Source organism: Alexandromys fortis, unplaced genomic scaffold (assembly GCF_014885135.2).
Source record: "Alexandromys fortis isolate MF-2015 unplaced genomic scaffold, M_Fortis_MF-2015_v1.1 scaffold_87, whole genome shotgun sequence".
Classification (NCBI taxonomy): domain Eukaryota; kingdom Metazoa; phylum Chordata; class Mammalia; order Rodentia; family Cricetidae; genus Alexandromys; species Alexandromys fortis.
This window is the reverse complement of record NW_026067971.1, coordinates 1,193,489-1,213,048: the sequence shown is the minus strand read 5'-3', so window position 1 is coordinate 1,213,048 and position 19,560 is coordinate 1,193,489. Positions and strand designations below refer to the sequence as shown.

The 19,560-nt window shown below is 42.5% G+C and overlaps 1 protein-coding gene across 30 annotated transcripts in view; it reads left to right on the top strand.

Annotated features, from left to right (window-relative positions):
• The window catches only part of Sec31a (SEC31 homolog A, COPII coat complex component), a 56,591-nt gene that overhangs the window by 17,861 nt on the left and 19,170 nt on the right, over positions 1–19,560 (top strand). For 12 of the 30 annotated variants that reach the window (XM_050155627.1, XM_050155625.1, XM_050155624.1 and 9 more), the window contains exons 8-20: positions 2,761–2,860; positions 4,936–5,097; positions 5,257–5,409; positions 5,635–5,871; positions 7,546–7,620; positions 9,078–9,116; positions 9,569–9,646; positions 12,747–12,822; positions 13,303–13,481; positions 15,183–15,309; positions 16,163–16,308; positions 17,848–18,021; positions 18,614–18,787. In XM_050155627.1, the coding sequence (XP_050011584.1) occupies positions 2,761–2,860; positions 4,936–5,097; positions 5,257–5,409; positions 5,635–5,871; positions 7,546–7,620; positions 9,078–9,116; positions 9,569–9,646; positions 12,747–12,822; positions 13,303–13,481; positions 15,183–15,309; positions 16,163–16,308; positions 17,848–18,021; positions 18,614–18,787 (1,720 nt within the window). The remainder of the gene's footprint in view (positions 1–2,760; positions 2,861–4,935; positions 5,098–5,256; positions 5,410–5,634; positions 5,872–7,545; positions 7,621–9,077; positions 9,117–9,568; positions 9,647–12,746; positions 12,823–13,302; positions 13,482–15,182; positions 15,310–16,162; positions 16,309–17,847; positions 18,022–18,613; positions 18,788–19,560) is intronic. The other 18 variants (XM_050155655.1, XM_050155649.1, XM_050155647.1 and 15 more) reach the window with 3 other exon arrangements.

Sequence of the window (19,560 nt, the reverse complement as noted above, 5' to 3'; positions counted from 1 at the left end):
TACTAGTTTCTAAGTACTTTGGGGACTTCCTGTTTAGTGACATGTGACCGAACTTTTAAGTCCTTTCCCCCCTTCTCCTATCTGAAGTTTGTGAAGTTTCTGAAGTTTGTGATCTGTCTATAAGTTGCTCATAAAGGAGAAGAATTTGGCCAGAACCAATTTCTCCTTAAATGTTATATTTTAGTCTAGTTTTTAGTAGAAAAAAGATGCTTTTGAGGAGCCTTAATATTTTTCTTATTTTATTTAAGATTGAGTATTAATGTATTAATGTATACAGTAAAACACACAAAATTCTCACCTGTTTTAATTGCTTTCTTATCGCTGGGAAAATACACACAACCAAGGCATCTTATAAAAGAAAGCATTTAGTTGGGGGCTTGTTCAGTTTCAGAGGCAAGTCCATGACGATCATGGTGAGGAGCGTGGCAGCAGGTATGGTGCTGTAACAGGGGCTGAGCTCTCACACCTGATCCTTAGACAGCAGACTGGGCCTGACCTCAAAGCCTACCCCAGTGTTAAACCTTCTCCAACAAGGCAACACATCCTAATCCTTCCCAGATGGTTCCTACAGTTGGGGATCTTTTATTCAGACATGAGCCTATGGGGGCCATTCTCATCCAAACCACTACACTAACTGCAGGGAACTTGCATTGTAGAAGGAAGACAGATAACTCTTCCATAACAGACAGTGTGCGACCATTGTACATGGCACCTTAATCAATCCTCATAACAGAATAACTGGAGAAACTGCCGTTGCATGTCTTACAGGCCAGAAATTGAAGGTTAAACTTGTCCAAAGTCAGCCCAAACACTGATCTCAGAGTTTTTACCACAGAGCTTGGGAATGGTCCATCATAATTTAGCAAAGCCCAGTGCTAGATGACAGAAACAATCTCTAGTTGGCAGTTTTCTTGTGCTAATAAGTGGTAGATTGCTTGATTATTTGATCTCTTCCAGCCTTATAATTCAATGTTTCTTTAAAATCTGACCTTATATATTAATAATAGCATAATATATAATTTATTGAGCTGGAGAGATAACTCAGTAGTTAAGAACACTTGTTGCTCTTCCAGAGGACCTGAGTTTATTTCCCAGCACCCAAATGGCAGCTCACAATCTGTAACTCTACCTCCAGGGGAGTCTGATGCCCCTGCACTCTCATGCACACGCACGTGCGCGCGTACACACACATAATTTAAAAACATTTTTTTTCTAAATGAACACACTTTGGCTATTAGTTGTTGTATTGTTGCTGTGTCAAAGATCAAACTCAGGGCCTTGTATATACTAAGCAAGTGTTTACCACTGAGCAAAATACTCAGACCTCTAATTATATGCTCTTAAGAAATACCCAAACTTAATTCTGCTTTCTCATAGAATCTCTGAGTAATGTAGGTATGAATATAGAAAAGACAAAATGATTAATGCTCACTCTCTCTAAATAATTGAGTACAGAAGATTGTGTGTGCGGGGGGGAGGTGCAGGCATGTTTGTGGCAGACAGAAGTCATGCCTGATGGCTTTCTGAGCATTCCTCAGCCATGCAGTGTTGAGACACTGTACCTGAAGTCCCCATTGGATCTATAGCTGTCAGGTGAGCTCTGTGGGGTCTGCCTTTCTCCATCCGCAGATGGGATTACAAATGTGTGCTCCCATCCCTGGGTTTGTGTGCAGATGAGTGTGGGTGTGGGCATGGACCCGCTCCACATGCTGTGGAGGTCAGTGTCGCCTCTCATGGAACCCAGGACTGAACCTAGGTCATAGGCCATTACCTGCTGAGCCATCTCACTGGTCTGTCTTTAGACGTGTGTATGGCAAGACCTCACTACATGTCTTCCTATCCAAGGTACACTGTGCATAGTCCAAGGATACACTGTATTTCCGCTATATTGACATAAAAATATCCCTTTAATACAGTGATCTATAAAACCATGTTTCTAGACTTTAGAGCTTAATATTTCTTTAAAAAATATCTAAGTTTTTCTTTTCATTATACTCGATAAAGACTACTTCCTGGTAACAGAAGCCAAAAACAGGACTGCGGATGGAGGCTGGCAGGAGAGCGCTGGCCTCCCACGTACGAGGCTTAGTTTGATTTTTTTTTTTTATTTTTTGAGACAGGATTTGTCTATATGTAGACCAAGTTGGACTGAAACTCCCAGAGATCCATTTGGTCCTGTCATATGAGTCTGCTATTAAAGGTTTGCGCTGCCCGCATCACCTAGCTCTATGAGGGGTTTTTATCCATGAGCTTTCTCACAAAACCCGGCCTGGGACCGAGTCCTCCACAGTCCGTGTTGTTGGGCACTCACTCTCGTTTCTGCCCCTCTGCACTGCGCATGGTGTTGAACAGCCTGTGTCTGTGTAGCACACATGTTCCTGAATTACTGTGAGTCATACTCAGGCCAGCCGTCTGGGCGTCTCCTGGGCCTGCACAGCAGTGATTGGAAATTTGTTTTCCTCAAGATTGAACATTTCAGCGAGGCAGTGGTGGTGCATGCCTTTAACCCCAGTACTTGAGAGACAGAGGCAGGTGAATCTCTGTGAGTTCGAGGACAGCCTGTTCTACAAGAGCTAGTTCCAAGACAGGCTCCAAAGCTGCAGAGATGCCCTGTCTTGGGATTGAGCATTTCCTCATCTTTTTGTGGTCTCTCACCAGTCTGCTCTTCTTTTTCAAGCTAACAGTGTGAACTAGTAAGTGGACTAGTATGTGACTGTATCTTGTTCTCACTTGTTCCTCTCTCCCACTGTGTTTCTGTAGGGGAATTTTGGCAATTGCTTGGAGCATGGCCGATCCTGAGTTGTTACTAAGCTGTGGAAAAGATGCTAAGATTCTGTGCTCCAACCCTAACACTGGAGAGGTAGGATGAGGAACGCTTCAACTTTTCAGCACTCATGACACTTTATTTCCATTTTATCAGCCATTTCCATATGGTTTTAAGGTAATTAAGCTCACTGGAGGAAGCTCTGAGATGCTGACCCATCAGATCTCTGTCAGGAACATTCTCCGGCTCATGTCCTTCAATGTTTAAAATTAGTCTTTCAAGCTGGGCAATGGTGGCGCACGCCTTTAATCCCAGCACTCGGGAGGCAGAGGCAGGCGGATCTCTGTGAGTTCGAGACCAGCCTGGTTTACAAGAGCTAGTTCCAGGACAGGCTCCAAAGCTACAGAGAAACCCTGTCTTGAAAAACCAAAATAAATAAATAAATAAATAAATAAATAAATAAATAAAATAAAATAAAATAAAATTAGTCTTTCTCTGTTGGGACATAGTCTAGCTACAGCCTTTTAAAAAATGATTTATTTTTATTATATGTGCATTGGTGTTTTGCCTGCATGTGTGCCTGTGTGAGGGTGTTGGACCTGGAGTTACAAACAGTTATGGCTGCCATGTTAGAGCTGGGAACTGAACCCAGGTCATCTGGAAGAGCAGCCAGTGCGCTCATCTGCTGAGCCATCTCTTCAGACCCTAGTTACAGCCTTACACCCTTTGCCTTTCCTCTATTAAAGTGTATTATTGCAGGTGCTTTTGTAGGTGTTTTGATGCTAGGCGTGTGGCTCAAAAGTCAAGCAGTTGCTTGTTAGCTTGTGAAAGTCCTAGGCTTCATTTCCAGCCCCATTAAAAACAAACAAACAAAACCCCACAGTCTTCCAGCTGGCAAGATGGCTCAGCAGTAAAGTCTGGGAACCTGAGTTTGATTCCTGGAACCCACATGAACAGGATGCAGTGGCTCCTGCAGTGAGACGGGAAGCAGGACCGTCCAGATGCTCATGAGTCAGCCATGGCAGAGACAATAAGGTGGAAGGGAGAACTGACTCCTGAAAGTTGTCCTCTGCGTGTGTACTGTAACATATGCCGCCATACTTACCCATCACACACACACACACACACACACAGAGGAATAAATGAAAACCCAAAAAAAAATGTTTTAATAGTTTTTGTTCTTTTAGCTGTTGAACATTAAACTTAGGGCCTAAGTACAGTAATTCTGATAGCTTTATTTTCAATTTTGTGTGTGTGTGTGTGCATATGTTCATGTCCAAGTGCATGAGCACTTAGTGCCTATGACCTGGCTGAGAAATCAGTAGTGTGCCTTTGTTAGTTGTGTCTGTGTATTTTCTGAGACGGAGTCTCATTGACCTCCCTGAGTGGCTGGTCAGCTAATGCAGTAGTCCCCTGCCTCTGCCTCCCCAGTTGTCTGTAGCGAGTACCAGACTTGACTTTCCCTGTGGCTGCAGGAACTTGACCTGCAGACCTCATGCTTTCATGGCACACATTTTAAACATGGCACTGTCTCCCTGGCCCTATAAGAGCATTTGTAAAGTTTTCCCGTGTTCTCTTCCTTCTGTAGGAAACTTAGAGGAGCTTTTGTTAGGATTCTTCAATAGGAAGAATGAGATGGGCATGTTTTCTTTTGTGGCTAAAAGCCAGATTTGTCACTGAGTTCTTTCTAACTTTGGTTTAAAGTTTGGTTTTCAAATGACCTAATTATAGTTCTTTGGATCTTGCCATGCCTAAGCAGTTGAAAACAGTAGCACTGGAATTTGATAAAATGTTCTGGCCTTTCCAGCTTGTCTCCTCCTGCCATTTTAGGAAAAGAAATACTGACTAGCATTCCTGTTACAGTGGACCATCCAAGGGACACTGCACCGTAGCAGTGGGCCGTCCCGGGGACCAATACTGCACCGTAGCAGTGGGCCGTCCCGGGGACCAATACTGCACCGTAGCGGTGGGCCATCCCAGGGACCAGTACTGCACCGTAGCAGTGGGCCGTCCCGGGGACCACTACACTTTAAGAAGAACTCGCCATTGGTTTTCTTAGCTAAAGCCTTTTCTAAAGCAAATGTTCAGCTGTTCTTACTGCCAGCATTACTTATTTTGGTTATGCTCTGGCTGCATCTTTTTCTAACTTGTGTTTATTTATGTTGGACTAGGTGTTGTATGAACTTCCCACCAACACACAGTGGTGCTTTGACATCCAGTGGTGTCCTCGAAATCCTGCTGTCCTGTCAGCTGCTTCCTTTGATGGACGGATCAGTGTTTATTCTATCATGGGAGGGAGCATAGACGGTTTAAGGCAAAAACAAGTTGACAAGGTAATAGGAGTATTCAGGCTTTTATAACTGAGAAAAATATCCGCCTTGTATAACTCCTTTACAATGCTGCTCTGCTGGATAATTGACACTTCTATGTATGATTTGAAAAACTGCAACTTAGTTTATGTAGGTGACTAACTCATACTTCTTTGAAAATAGCTTTCATCATCTTTTGGGAATCTCGATCCCTTCGGCACAGGACAGCCCCTTCCTCCGTTACAAATCCCACAGCAGACCACTCAGCACAGCATAGTGCTCCCTCTGAAGAAGCCACCCAAGTGGGTCCGAAGGCCTGTCGGTGCCTCCTTCTCAGTAGGTGGATTTCGTTTTTATGGTTCAGTGTGCATATTAGCTGAGACATTGTGGGGCAGCACAAAGGACATTGTGTCCAGGGTGCCTTGTGAAAACTGAAAAGAACAGTTGGAGGTGTGGGAGGTGTGTCAGAGATCTCCATACAGTTCTTTATTTTGGCAGGCTTATAGTACGTTCACTTTGGGGGCACGGTTTAGTGGCTGATGAGTTTGTTTCTTCTCACAGTTTGGAGGGAAACTGGTGACTTTTGAGCATGCTAAAGTGCAGCCTCAGCAGGGAGCGGAGCCACAGCAGCAGCGGCAGCACGTGTTCATCAGCCAGGTGGTGACGGAGAAGGACTTCCTGAGCCGCTCGGAGCAGCTGCAGCAGGTTGTGCAGTCCCAGAGCTTCACCAGTTACTGCCAGAGGAAGATCGATGCGTCTCAGACTGAGTTTGAGAAGAACGTGTGGTCCTTCTTGAAGGTGAAGTTGGGTTTATTAATTTGTTTCTGCATGTCTTTGTGCATGCTTCTTTTACGGCGAGCGCATTCACCTTCTCAGCCCTCCCTCTGGCCCTAAGGTCGGTTTTATTTCATTACTGATAACTGTTCCTATGATAATCTTAAGTCTGTCTTCCTTCTGAAGACATAGTATGACTTTAGGAATGCATGACGAAATTCAAGAAACCCAAGCTGGGCACAGTAACAGACCCCTGTAATGACGACACTCAGGGGTCTGAGCTGAGGCTCTATAGCAAGACCTTGTTGCAAAAGCCAAACTGATCTTTTAAAGAGAGCACAGCCTAATCTCTCACACCATTATAAGCTAAATAGTGTGAAGACACATTTAAGGGGGAGAGACACTATTCAACAGATTTTTACAATTAGGACGGGAAAGCTGCTGTAATAAAAACATAAACTATTCGGTGTCTGTAGCCAGTCTGGTTAGTGGACGTGGGAAGAGAGGAATGAGAGGGAGAGGTTAGATGTCTTTTCTTGTCCTGCTGCTACAGAAGAGTCAAGGGAAAAAAACGTCTTTTGACTAATTCTCTTTTCACAGCAGACTGTTTTGCTTTCATAGATGTTTCTTAATACCAAATTTTCCGAGAAAAACAATCTTGAATACAATAAAGTTAAATTTTATAATTGAAGAAATTATAATTTGCTAGGTAGAGGTAAATTTTGTTTCTGTTTGAAACGGGCCTCTCACCTGTGGTTCTTGCTCACGTGAAGTGCGCTCTGTTGACCAGGCAGGCCTCGGGTCCGCTGTCCGCCTTCCTCGTGCTGCGGCGAAGGTGTGCGCCGCCTCACCCAAAACTGATTTGGGATATTGAATACTGTATACACTGTTTTACTTTCTCATAGAAGCTTTGAACACGAATTACTTTGTATTTAACACAATTCTAGTTAAAAACAAGCCCATTTATCCTGAATGGTGCGTTACTCACTTGCCTACTCTTAGGAACCAGCTCCTCTATCTGTGCACCAGGATGGTCTGTAATCCCAGCAGCTGAGCAGAAAAGGAACTTAAAAGCCTATCATTGCTACATAGAGAGTTTAAATTTGAGACTTGGGCTGTGTGAGACCTAGTCGCAAACAAACAAAAAACTAGTTTTTAAAAATGTTATTTGGAAAGCCAGGTAGTAGTGACTCACTTTAATCCCAGCACTTGAGAGGCAGAGGCAGGTGGATCTCTCAGTACTAGGCCAGTCTGGTCTTAGGAGCAAGTTCTAGATTCAACCAAGGCCTCTCTGATGAGACTGTGTCTCAAATAAACCACCCCAGTACAGGAGAGATGGCTCCCTAGTTAAAGGTATATGCTGCTTTTCTAGACCTAAGTGGGGTCCCAGCACCCATGTTGGGGAGCTCTGAACCACTTGTAACTCCAGCTGTAGGAACTAGGTGCCGCCCTCTGACCTCTGCCAGCACTGTAGTCAGTGTGCACAAACCAGCGCTCACGCATATACACGCTTGCATATCTAAAAAGCCAGTTGTGAAAGCTAAGTTCTTTTTGCACCGTGAATTTTCAGGATTTTTATAGACTTTAGATTTTTTTTTTTTTTTTTTTTTAGTAATTTGCTTTAAAATTTAGTCAGTTCTTAGAAAAACTGGGTTTTAAGTGTAGGTCTTTGTTTGAAGCTTGTGTCTCTTCTCACAGGTAAACTTTGAGGACGACTCTCGTGGGAAATACCTTGAGCTTCTTGGCTACAGGAGAGAAGATCTGGGGAAGAAGGTAAACTCACACAGACGCTCCTGTGCTGTGTAGGGGCTGTCTGTTTATAGAGTTCTCACGGGTGTTCTCAGATCAGTCACCAACGTTTTCAGTGTGAAACTCCACTTTGGCCAGAACCAGCTTTAATTCAGCCACTGTCAGGGATAGTTTGTCGCACACACCGGGGTGTTTATTAAGGTGTGTCACAGTGGCCTGGCAGCGGGAGGGTGGCGGGGACTGGTTTAAGGGAAGAAGAACGCTGTCAGGACAACTGCACTCTTCAGCCTCGCTAGACTGATGCCTTAGCTTGAAACTTCTGTTTTTGAGACAGAGTTTCTCTGTTTAGTCCTGGCTGACGTGGATCAATTTGTACACCAGGTTGACCTCAAACTCAGAGGTCTGCCTTTTCTTTGTCCTGAGTGCTGGGACTGAAGGCATGTGCCAGGCCACCACTGCTCAGCTAGCATGAAATTCTTAAATGGCTTATTGTTGACCAGTAACAGGTATCTGGAGCAGGATGAATTTTTGTCACTAAGTAAACAAGGTCTAAGTAGTTTGCTTCGTAGTTTAACTTTTGAAAGAGAGAATTCCCTTTTTGAAAGAGAGAACCACATTAGCGTTTTGTAGTCTTCATGTGTCAGTGTTGACGTCAGCATCAGTAGCAGTAAAAACGGTGGAAGCCTCGAGAACGCTGTCCTGTTCTCAGACCCTTCACCTCTGTTGGTGGAAACTAAAGCTTTCTGTAGCATCGCACAGCTGCCTGAATGGCACGGCTGCTTCTGATGCTGTCGAGGTGTGTGCTCCTCTGAGGGCAGCCACACTGCTAGTGTCTTCGCTTACTCCTTTAAAGTGTTAGGGTTTATTTGATTTCCTTATTAGCCATAACTCCTTGATGCTCTGATTTTTCTAAGTTTTCAGAAGAAAACTTAAAGTTTTGCTTGTATGTCTGAAAGCAAAACAATTAGGAAATACAATCATTATCAAAATACTTCTAAAACAGTTCATTCTATATTGAGTACCTGAGGACATCTTTTTAAAATGTACTTGTAAGCCAGGTGTGCAAGTCTTTAACCCTAGCACTCAGGAGGCAGAGCCAATAAATCACCATGAGTTCCAGGCCAGCCAGGGTGACATAGTGAGGTCCGGTCTTAGAAAACAAAACAATAAGAAAAAAAAATTAACAAGCAAACAAGCAATTATTTATAGTTATTAAAACAACAAGGTCCAAGAACATGTTTCTTTCAAGGTTAATTGTAGGTTAGATAGCAGAGCTGAAGATCATTTGGACAGTAGAATCCCCTGTAAATGGAGTTAGAACCAGTGAGAACCAGCTGTGCACAGGTGTCTTGCTCTTCCTAAACATACTTCCCCAGATAGGAACTTTTGTGGGGTTTGGCTGAGAATGGAGTAAAGCCGAACCTTGCTGTACACCCTGGATAGAATTGTGTTTAGTAGGTGAGTTGTTGTTTTCCTTTCAGATTGCTTTGGCCTTGAACAAAGTGGATGGATCCGACGTGGTAAGAAGGCCTTTAAACATAGCTTTCTCCTGAGAGTTTGGTTAGATCCTCACAAGAAGGGTAGTTTGAGAAGCTGATCTGTTTTGTGCCTACTGATTTAGAAAATACCAGTTCCAAGTATTTTAGTAAGTTTATAATTCTCAACTTAAGTTTAGCTGGTAAAGCATGTCTTTTGGTATATTTGAACTTCTTAAAAGGGAAAACTGAACCAATGTCTGCTCAGATAAGGTAAATCGCTTGTATGTCATGTGATATTTGGTAGCCAAAAGGGAAGGTGGTGGTAGTGATCATTCCTGCTTTCCTTTTAATGTTGTTTCTGGGATAAACTTGCCAGGTTGCTGCTCGCGATCAAGCTCTGGATGTGGTTGGTTGGGTCTTTGTCTCTCTTGTTACTAATAACCTTTTAATGCTGCTTTCTTCACCTCCCTCTGTGATTGTTTTATGTACCAAAGGCTCTTAAAGACCCTGACCAAGTAGCACAGAGTGATGGGGAGGAGAGCCCCGCTGCTGGAGAGCAGCTCTTGGGAGAGGTACTTATTTTTATTATATTGGACAATTATGTGATAATTGTGTATCTCACATGAAAATATGGACTTTTTTTTGACTACTTGTTGTCAACTATGTTTGAATGTATTTTTTCTCAGGTGTTTTAAGGGTAAGAGAGTCTATTTATCTTGCCTAACAACAGTATCTCTGCACGCTAGTTCTTTGGCCCAGGTTCTTATTACTATGTCTTAAAATTAGTGGTAGATGTGAGATTTCCTTAATTGGGTCAGATGGCTGCCAGTATGCTAAACTGACAGAGATTTTACTCAGAAATGCAGTTGCTGTGCATGTCAAGTTAATGCTTTTTTTTTTTTTTGACACTTTGATTTGTATAGCCCGCTCTCAGTGATAGATGCTTCTAAATTGGTCCTGAACTGGGACACAGCAAAGGATATTTTGTAAAACTAATTGTGATGACTTAACTGTTAGTGTGTCCTTAGCTGTGCTTGGTAATTTCTATAACTAATTGAAAAGAGACCTTGAATACAAAGCTGTGTCATTAATTTATTTCCTGTGACTCTCTTTTTCTCCCCCCAACTAACAACTAATTCCATAGTTTACTTTTCTTGCTTTCTATTTTATTTCATCTTGGAAAATTAATCAAGTTCTTATGTCTTATCTAATCTTTGACTTTTCCTTTGCCTTTTATGGTAGGGGACTATCTTGACTATGGAATGCCTATAAATAATTCATAAACATATTGGACTGCTGTAAAGTGATTATGAAATATATTTTCTATTAAAATCAATCTCCCAGAATTTAATAAGGAAATAGAGAACACTGTAGAATCTTGCTAAAATTTTGAACTAGTTTTGGAGATACCTAGGAAAATTATAGATACCTGCAAGGGTATTCATTTCTGTATATTAACTATGTACCATCAAATTAAAGTCTATTAGTTCGTGTACTCATGAAATAATAGGTGATAAAATACTTAGCAAACAGTAGTCATTGCATATTGTGAAGGCTTGAAACAAACTGTGTGTAAGGGGAGAAAATCTTCCCTTTGGTCTTGATGATACTGTTAAGTAAAAAAGTAAGAAGAAAGGCAGCTCCTCTGGCGCAAGAAATCCAGTTAGGTCAAATCAAACCAAATCAAAATGCCCATCGTTTTATTAAGTAAGACGCTCTTGGGTGACCGAGCACATGGTGGGGAGACAGGAAAGCAGGGAGCACTTACAGACCCGAAAACCTCGTGTTTCTCCTCTGGTAGTCCACTTAAATACCCTGTGGGAGTGGTCAGGACCTGGCATGCTGGGATTTGGAGTCCAGACCAAAACAACTCCCAGGCCAGGGAGGCTGGTACGGGATGCCAGGGGTTGGGGGCTACGCTCCCAACTTAACAGATAATATTTGCTTTTCAGATATGGTACCTTGTACATTCAAGGTTTTCAGTACGTAAGAAATTAAGCATTTGGGGCCCTACTTGTCTCTCAGGAGTTCATAAGTAAAGGTGTGTTAACTGTATATAGAAAGCACGTTTGAAATGGGAAGATTGTGCTATTTGTGTCGTCCTAGGGGTTGAGCCCAGGGCCTCATGCACCCCAGGTCCGTGTATCCATAACCGATGTGCGTCTCTAGCCTGAAAGTGTCATTCTGTAAATTTAGGAAACAGAGGTAGTGAGGATGGGTGAAGAATGTGAATGCCAGCACTTTCCTAAGGGGAGAAGGAATAGGGTAAAGTGTTACCTGAATCTTAGATGAGCCAGTGCTGTTCTCTGCACAGAATGACTCAGCTTTCAAAGTCAGATGTGTGGACAGAACAAATGTCTGCATGAACGTTTGAGTTCATATCGGATAACTTTGTTTTCATTTCAGAAGAAAGGCTTGGGATGTCTGTACAGAGTCTTCATAAAGCTGATTATTTTTAATCTGAAAATCTAAGAAGTTTTGAATTTCAGATCATTTTGTATACTAGACTTTTTCTTTTAGGCCACCAGCCGGCTCCCAAATCATGACACAGAGACTTGTTACTATTTACAAATGCTCTGCCTTGCTTGCTAGCTCTTTTACCTTAAATTCACCTGTTTCTCTTGAGCGTCCTTCTGCCTCAGGGCTTACACTTCCCTTTCCTTCTGTACGTCTTCTACTGCTCCTCACGTCTGACTGGCGTCTTGCTCTGGACGTGGGCCTCTCTTTCTCCCTTGTTCTCTTCTTTCCTTGAGCCTAGATTTCTCCTCCTATTTCTTGTCTCTGACAGCCCCATTTATCCTTTCTCTGCCTCCCTATTGGCTGTTCAGCTCTTTAATAGACCAAACAGGTGCCTTATGTTGTCAAGGTGAAACAGCAACACATCTTCTCATAATTAAACAAATGCAGTTTAAGCCGATGTGACACATAGGGTGATATTCAGCAGCATATACAGATGTGACATTCTTTATATCGTTAAACAAGTGCAGCAGAAGCAAGTATAACACACAGTTAAAGTAATATTCCACAGCAATTTTGTATTTAAATTTTGAATTGAGTCACTCAGTTTGTAACTTTTGTTGTGTGTGTGTGTGTGTGTGTGTGTGTATGTGTGTATTGTCAGACTTTGTGCTGTTCAATATATAACTAATTTAAAGGAAAATGAAATGTATGATTTAATTTGGTTTCTTCAAAAACATTCAAATGGTTAAAAGTGTTTATACTGCTTTGTTGTCATTCTTTGTGGCATTGGAGACCAACCCTACTTGCTAGAGACGTGTACTCTTTAACTGAGCCATACAAAACTCTAGGCTTGCTGTACTTTTGTACTGAGGACACCAAGGGATTTGTTTTTGTGATTCAGCTTGGACAGAAAGATTTTATAGCCAAACCTATTGACACTATAATTAAAAATATGTATATTTTGCATTTTGAAGCCACTCAAAGTTGGGGGATCTGAAAAATGTTCCTTACTTTTGACAGCAACTTTTCAGGTCTCTGTGACAAGTGTGGACACTTGATTTGGTGTTTCAGATGACTGGGTTTTATTTATGTCTCATGGGAATTAATGCCTTAGAAGTCCAAGATTCTAGTCTACACGTAGATTGGGAACATTTTGAAACAGCTTATTTCAGCTTCATTTTGGCTAAATTGCTGCCTTTTTCATCTCTTTAGCAAATTAAAGAGGAAAAACAGGAGTCTGATTTTCTGCCTTCAGCTGGAGGGACGTTTAACATCTCCGTCAGTGGAGGTAAGTGCTGTTGGCTTTGACTGAAATGTCTTGTAGCCATAAGGAGTCAGCGGAAACAATGCACTGTTGCTTTTTACTTTTACAAGAGGTCTCTGTAGATGAGTGGTTCTGAGCTCCCAAGACCTGGGAGCTAAGTTATGTGCCAGTAGACATCACTAGAAAGGTGGCATCATGCTGGGCAGGGGGAAGAGAGAACTTTTGTCACTTATGGTCTAACCAGTGTCTTGAAAATGCTGATGAGTTCTGACACACCTAAGTGATCTTTACTAATACAAATAAGTTACTATATATACATTCTGATCCATTTCCATAGCTTCTGTAAATAGTGACAGTTTATTTTAAAAATTTCATCTGTTAGTAATAAAAAATTAGCATTGTGTTCTCCATTTGCCTGTGTATAAAACCTGGTGTGCAGTTTTCTAGTAATTGTTTTTAGTAGCAGACTCTATTTAACTTGGATGTTGTGTTTCTTTGTTGCAGATATTGATGGATTAATTACTCGGGCTTTGCTGACTGGCAATTTTGAGAGTGCAGTTGACCTTTGTTTACATGATAACCGAATGGCTGATGCTATTATATTAGCCATAGCAGGTGGACAAGAACTCTTGGCTCAAACACAAAAAAAATACTTTGCAAAATCTCAAAGCAAAATTACCAGGGTATGTTACTTTTTAAAGCAAATAGTAGCAGAGAAACACATACACTCATATATATATATATATACTTTAAAAATGTTTTCTTTTAGCCAGGTGTGGTGGAACACACCTTTAATCCCCACACTGAGGAGACAGAGGCAGGTGGGTCTCTGGGTTAGAGGACAGCAAGAGACACACAAACACTGTCTTCAAACCCTGCCCCTGGCCAAAAAAAATTATTTTTCAGATGGTGGATCTTGTTATTAGCTCAGGCTTTCCCCAAATCTTCAGTTCTTCTGCCCTAACCTCATAAGCATTAGAATTACACACTTTTTATCATTCTGATTATGGAGGTAGTATCCTAGTGTTATAGATAATTAAGATACAAAAATTAGCAAAGAATTAAATTCTTTCACCCAGAAATAGTTGTTTGTGCTTTGATGTGATAAAATTCCAGTATTTTGATTCCCTTCCAGAGGTTTAGTCTAAAAAACCTCAAGGTAAAAGTTTTAGTTGTGTCTTAACTGTGTTACGAAATTCGTGTTCGTCTTTCCAGGCTTTTCTGTAGACAGTCAAGATCACATGTACATGTGTGTGTCATTTTCCTTGTAGACACTGTCATGGTGCAAGCTTCTGCGTTGTTAGGGACTATTAGAAAGATGCGTAGTTATTCTACAATATTATGATCAGGATGTATTATGTCACTGTTTACGATTGTTTGGGCTCGTTTTAATGCTTTCCTCATAGACAAACAACATTGTTTTATATGGTGATTGAAACCTTTGTTTTGCCTAAAGATTTGAACAGAGTTTTGATCATTCGGTTACTAGAATTTCCGGCATGGAGGGTCTGAACATTTTCAAGCTTAATGCTGTTTTTTGTATTTTAAGACAATTGTTTTGGAAGCTTTTTGTTTTTGTTTTTTGAGACAGGGTTTCTCTGTGTTAACAGCCTTAACTGTCCTGGAATGTGCCACATAGACCAGGCTGGCCTTGAAAGCAGAAATCCTCCTGCCCCCAGCCTCCCAGGGAGTAAAGGCCTCAACCAGCACACCCACCCTGGAAGTTATTTTTCGTGGATTATCTCAGTACTGAACCCTAGTGGTGGTTGTCCCCGGTTCTGTCACACTGGCTGCCTTTCAGTTTTGTGTTCCGTGCTGTCCTCCTAAGGCTTGAATGCTTTGTAGTTTTTCTAAAAATGACACATGCATGCGCATGTGCCACGGCATGAAGTGGTTCTCTTCTACCAGGTAGGTCCTGGGGATTGAACTCAGTCACCAGCCTTGGTCCTCAGGCTTGGCAGTAGGCACCCTTACCCTGCTTTGCCATCTCACTGGCCCCTAGAATGTGTTTTAACTTTCTTTATAAAGTTCTTTCCTGCTTGTCCTTCAAATAAAGTCCCTGAACAATTGGACCTAGGAGCACCTTCCTGTTACAGTGTTTTGCTAGTATCCTATACTTTTCCCTGAAGCCCTTTGTAAAATACATTGATGCCATTTTCTTTTTGAAGGAAAGATGGCATCTGCTATTTGGTTCAAGAATGTTTTTCACTTTGCAGCTGTTCGATTTGTCATTAAATCTAAGTAGTTGTGAAAGATCAAGATTGGTAGGTATGGGACCTGATGGCAGTGCTTGCCCTGTGTTAAGTCACAGCGTGCAGACATGACGATTAGACAGTTCGGTCTCGTGTGTAGTAAAGACGTCATTTTCTGCTTCCCTTTTCAAGCTCATCACTGCTGTGGTGATGAAGAACTGGAAGGAGATTGTTGAGTCCTGTGATCTGAAAAACTGGAGAGAGGCCCTCGCTGCAGTGTTGACTTATGCTAAACCGGATGAATTCTCAGCCCTGTGTGGTAAGAAGCCCCACATGTAACTGTTACATAGGTGGCAGGGTGCGTTACACAATTAAGGAGTTTTATTAGAAATCTTTGCGTGTCTAATCTCAAGTAAGAATTATAAAATACAAAGATGGGCTGTGCCTGCTGCTAACTGCTCAGTTGTTTAGCATATTCAAGGCTGTGAATTTGATTCTCAGTAAGAAGAGACAGACAAGACAGACAGAAGAAGGGAGAACAGATAGAAAATGTATCATTTAGAGATTGTATGTTCAGTGATAGTGGTTTTGGGTAGACCAGAATATAAATTTTGCCTCTGCTACTTACAAGCTGTGTGACCCAGAAAAGATCATTTTCTAAGCCTCATTTTTTCATCTGTAATTAGCACATATGCAGTTCTCAATAAATGTTAGTTGGGATCAATTAGTAATGATAACAGTTAGGTAAGATCGATCATGAGAGGCCAGGACTAACGTTGTGCCTTAGGAAACAAGCTTGCTTGCTGGCGTGGACGTTCACTATATTTTTATGGATTTTTGTATCTGTAGTACATTTGTAGTGTATTTAGCCACCACTGACGATGTATTCTATATGTGCGATTCAAATTTTCCCCCTTATTGTTTCTTCTGATGTTCTTGATGGAAAGCAGTTCTGTAGTTAGAGGTAGAATCTTACACAGTATATGATATGCTGTCCACCTCCGTTTATTTAACAACTAAATAGTCACTGAGCATTTAGAGCGCTTGTGTCTTTTTTCTGGTTCTTACTGATTGTAAAATTTCGTCCATGCCTCTGGAAATGCCACGGAGCTGCTTGCAACCTCATACACAGTGAAGTGGGTGCCATCTTACCTTGTTCTCTTGATTGACAGATCTTTTGGGAGCCAGGCTTGAGAGTGAAGGAGACAGCCTCCTGCAGGCTCAGGCGTGCCTCTGCTATATTTGTGCGGGGAATGTAGAGAAATTGGTTGCTTGTTGGACAAAAGCTCAAGATGGTAGCAATCCTTTGTCTCTCCAGGTTAGTATTTCTGAACAGCGATGCTGACATTTCAGTGTCTTCTCACCCACTTAGGATTACGTTGGAGATGCTTCTGTCCGAGAACCTTGTTGCTTTCGTCGTTTAATAGTTCTTTGGTTGGATCATCTGTGTTTATTGTTAAGCCAGGTGTGACGTGATGGCTCGTAAGATGTGGCAGCTGTCAGGTCCCATCACGTTCTGCAGTCACCGGGGCCGGGAGGTAGCAGAGCATTGAAAGTAGCTCAGAGTTTAGCTGCTTTCTCTCAGACTCCTCCTCCCTCTGGCAGAGAGCAATAGTGAGGCCTGGGAAGCAGGAGGCATCCCAGTATCGAGAACATTTATGATCAGAGACCATGAAGTACAGAATGCAGGAACTCAGGTTAGAATCACTACTCAGACTAGAAGGTCAAACTGTGGGGACCATGTAGTTTCCCTAAACAGTTAGTAGGTGAAGTCTTTGGATATTTCAATATAGTAGTTTTTCTCTCTGGATAAACATTTTATCCATAGAGTCAGTGTTTAAAGATCATTCTTATGAGACTAAAAGTCAGGTTTAAAAAAAAAAAAAAAGCAAGCTTTTCCTTTCAAGTGTTCCTGAGAAGAAAGTGTATTTCTCCTGCACACCCCCTCCTCCCATCACAAGGCTCGCTCCCCAAGAACAGCTCCACTGCTTTGCCACAGCATGTATCAGTCAGCTCTGCATTATTGTCATGAAATGGCTGGACAATTAGCTTTTACCAAAAAAGGGTTTTATTTGGGCTCATGGGTTGGAAATTCTAAGGTTGGGTGGCCCATGGCCTCGGGTTCTGGCAAGGGCAGCATAGGAGCTCATGACTGAGCCTCAGAGAGCAGAAGAGCAACGGAAGGCAACCTTGGCCCATAGTGACCTGAGGCCCCGCCAGCCTTGGGAGGAATGTTTAACTTGAGCAAGTGGTGAGCCCCTGTGGTGGTCATGTGCCTCTGCCGTGAGTTTGTGTGGTAGTGTGTTGTTGCAGGAACTGTGGTGTGCCTCTGTTGTGAGTTTGTGTGGTAGTGTGTTATTGCAGGAACTGTGGTATGCCTCTGTCGTGAGTTTGTGTGGTAGTGTGTTGTTGCAGGAGCCGTGATGTACCTCTGCAGTGAGTGTGTGTGGTAGTGTGTTGTTGCAGGAGCCGTGATGTACCTCTGCAGTGAGTGTGTGTGGTAGTGTGTTGTTGCAGGAGCTGTGGTGTGCCATGTTTGCGCATAGCTCCTCTTCTGCTGCTGGGTACCTGCCCAACACATCAGTTTGGATATTGTCTGAGATCGGTGGTCAAATGTCTGGCAGACTGAGGATGCTTAGGACATAATAACCTATGGGGATCTCCATGGGGATCAGGCATCCTCCTCCTCCCTGTTTGCTGTCCATGGGATACAAGCTTCCTCCTCCTCACTGGCCGTCACCTAGATGGTGCTCAGCTTTCCCATGCTTTTCAAGTAGGATGTGGACAGGCACTGTCCACTGGGTGTGTTTGGAAATCTGCTCTTTGGGATCTCTGATTGTCTTATTCTATCATTTAGGATCTGATTGAGAAAGTTGTCATCCTCCGAAAAGCTGTGCAGCTCACCCACGCCATGGACACGAATACTGTAGGGGCTCTTCTGGCTGAGAAGATGAGTCAGTATGCCAGTTTGTTGGCGGCCCAGGGTAGCATTGCCACAGCCTTGGCGTTTCTGCCTGATAACACCAACCAGGTAATTAAATTCATCTTGGTTTGGTTTAGTTTTTCAAGATAGGGCTATCATGCAACTCACTTTAAATCAGGCTGGCCTCAAATTCAGAGATTCCCTGCCTCTGCCTCCCTACTTCTGGGATTGTGCCACCACGCCTGGCTCATATACATAGTCACTATATATAGTTAATATTTGTAAATCTGTTTATTCGTGAATCTTTGTGAGGTCCAGGTTTGAACTTAATGCCTTCTCCTGTTAATTATTTTAAGAATGTCTCTTAATTAATCAGTTGGACCTTTTCCATCACTAGCTGCAGCAGTTGCTTCTCTTTGGAGAGCTTTCTTTCAGTTGTGTTTTGTAAGGTATCCCTGTGATTTGGGAGCACTGTTATTTTGCCATAAAACAACCAAAGAGCAACGATGGTATGGCACTGAACTGGTGTCCTAACCAAGGGGTACCCATAGTGCCAAACCCGCCTCACTGTCTCAGGAGTAGAATGTAGACTCTCGTAGAGTACTTAACATAAATGATCACATTGCTTTTAAGAAGTCAGAGCATGCTGTCATACAGCTGGATGGATTAACAGTTTCATTTTCTTCCATTGCTTCTACAGCCAAATATCGTGCAGCTGCGTGACAGACTCTGCAGAGCCCAAGGGAAGCCTGCGCCAGGACAGGAATCAACCAAAAGTCCTTATGAGAGGCAGCCACTGTCCAAGGGCAGACCTGGACCAAGTGCTGGCCACCCACAGATGCCCAGAGTTCAGACCCAGCAATATTATCCCCATGTGAGTGATAGGGTTCAGATGATGTGGGAACCTGTGTGCTTCTGTCCTAATGGATGGTTTGAACTGCTCGCTAAAAGACATAGTGAAGCCAGGCAGGGCATCTTGTGTCACAGTTACACTTTCTGTGCACCTGAGGCGGCTGTTTATGCCTGCTTCTCAGAGTCACCTCCTTCATGCAGTTGTCTTGTATTTGGTTTAAATTAGTTTTAATCCAGTCCTTCTTCCCACGTGCCCATCTGCTCTCTCAATGTCTGCTGGACTTAAAGCCTGTAGGTAAGGTGGTGAGGCTGGATAACTCTTTCAACGACTTGGTTAACTTTAGGCAGTCTTTGTGAGGCTGGATAACTCTTTCAACGACTTGGTTAACTTTAGGCAGTCTTTTTTGACAGTTCTTTTTTCCATCGCCAGCTAAATTTTGCTGTGTGCTCTGTATCCACACAGTCAAGAGTGCGGCAGACAAACATACACCACAGAGAACTAAGGGCTGGCTCTGTTGTACATACGATTACTAATTTTGGCTAGCCTTATGTTTGTGGCACAAAATGTGATTATATTGTTTTTCAAATTCTCATATAAACTATATTTACAGACCAACAGATAATGTTTTTTGTTTTGTTTTGCTTTTTCCTTTCTTTGACAGGGTCTCACTATGTAGCCCTGGCCAGCCTGGAACTGACTGGTCTTGAACTTACAAAGATTTGCCTGCTTCTGCCTCCAGAGTGCTAGGGTTAAAAGTGTGTGCCACAATACCCTGCCCTACCTTCATATTATTA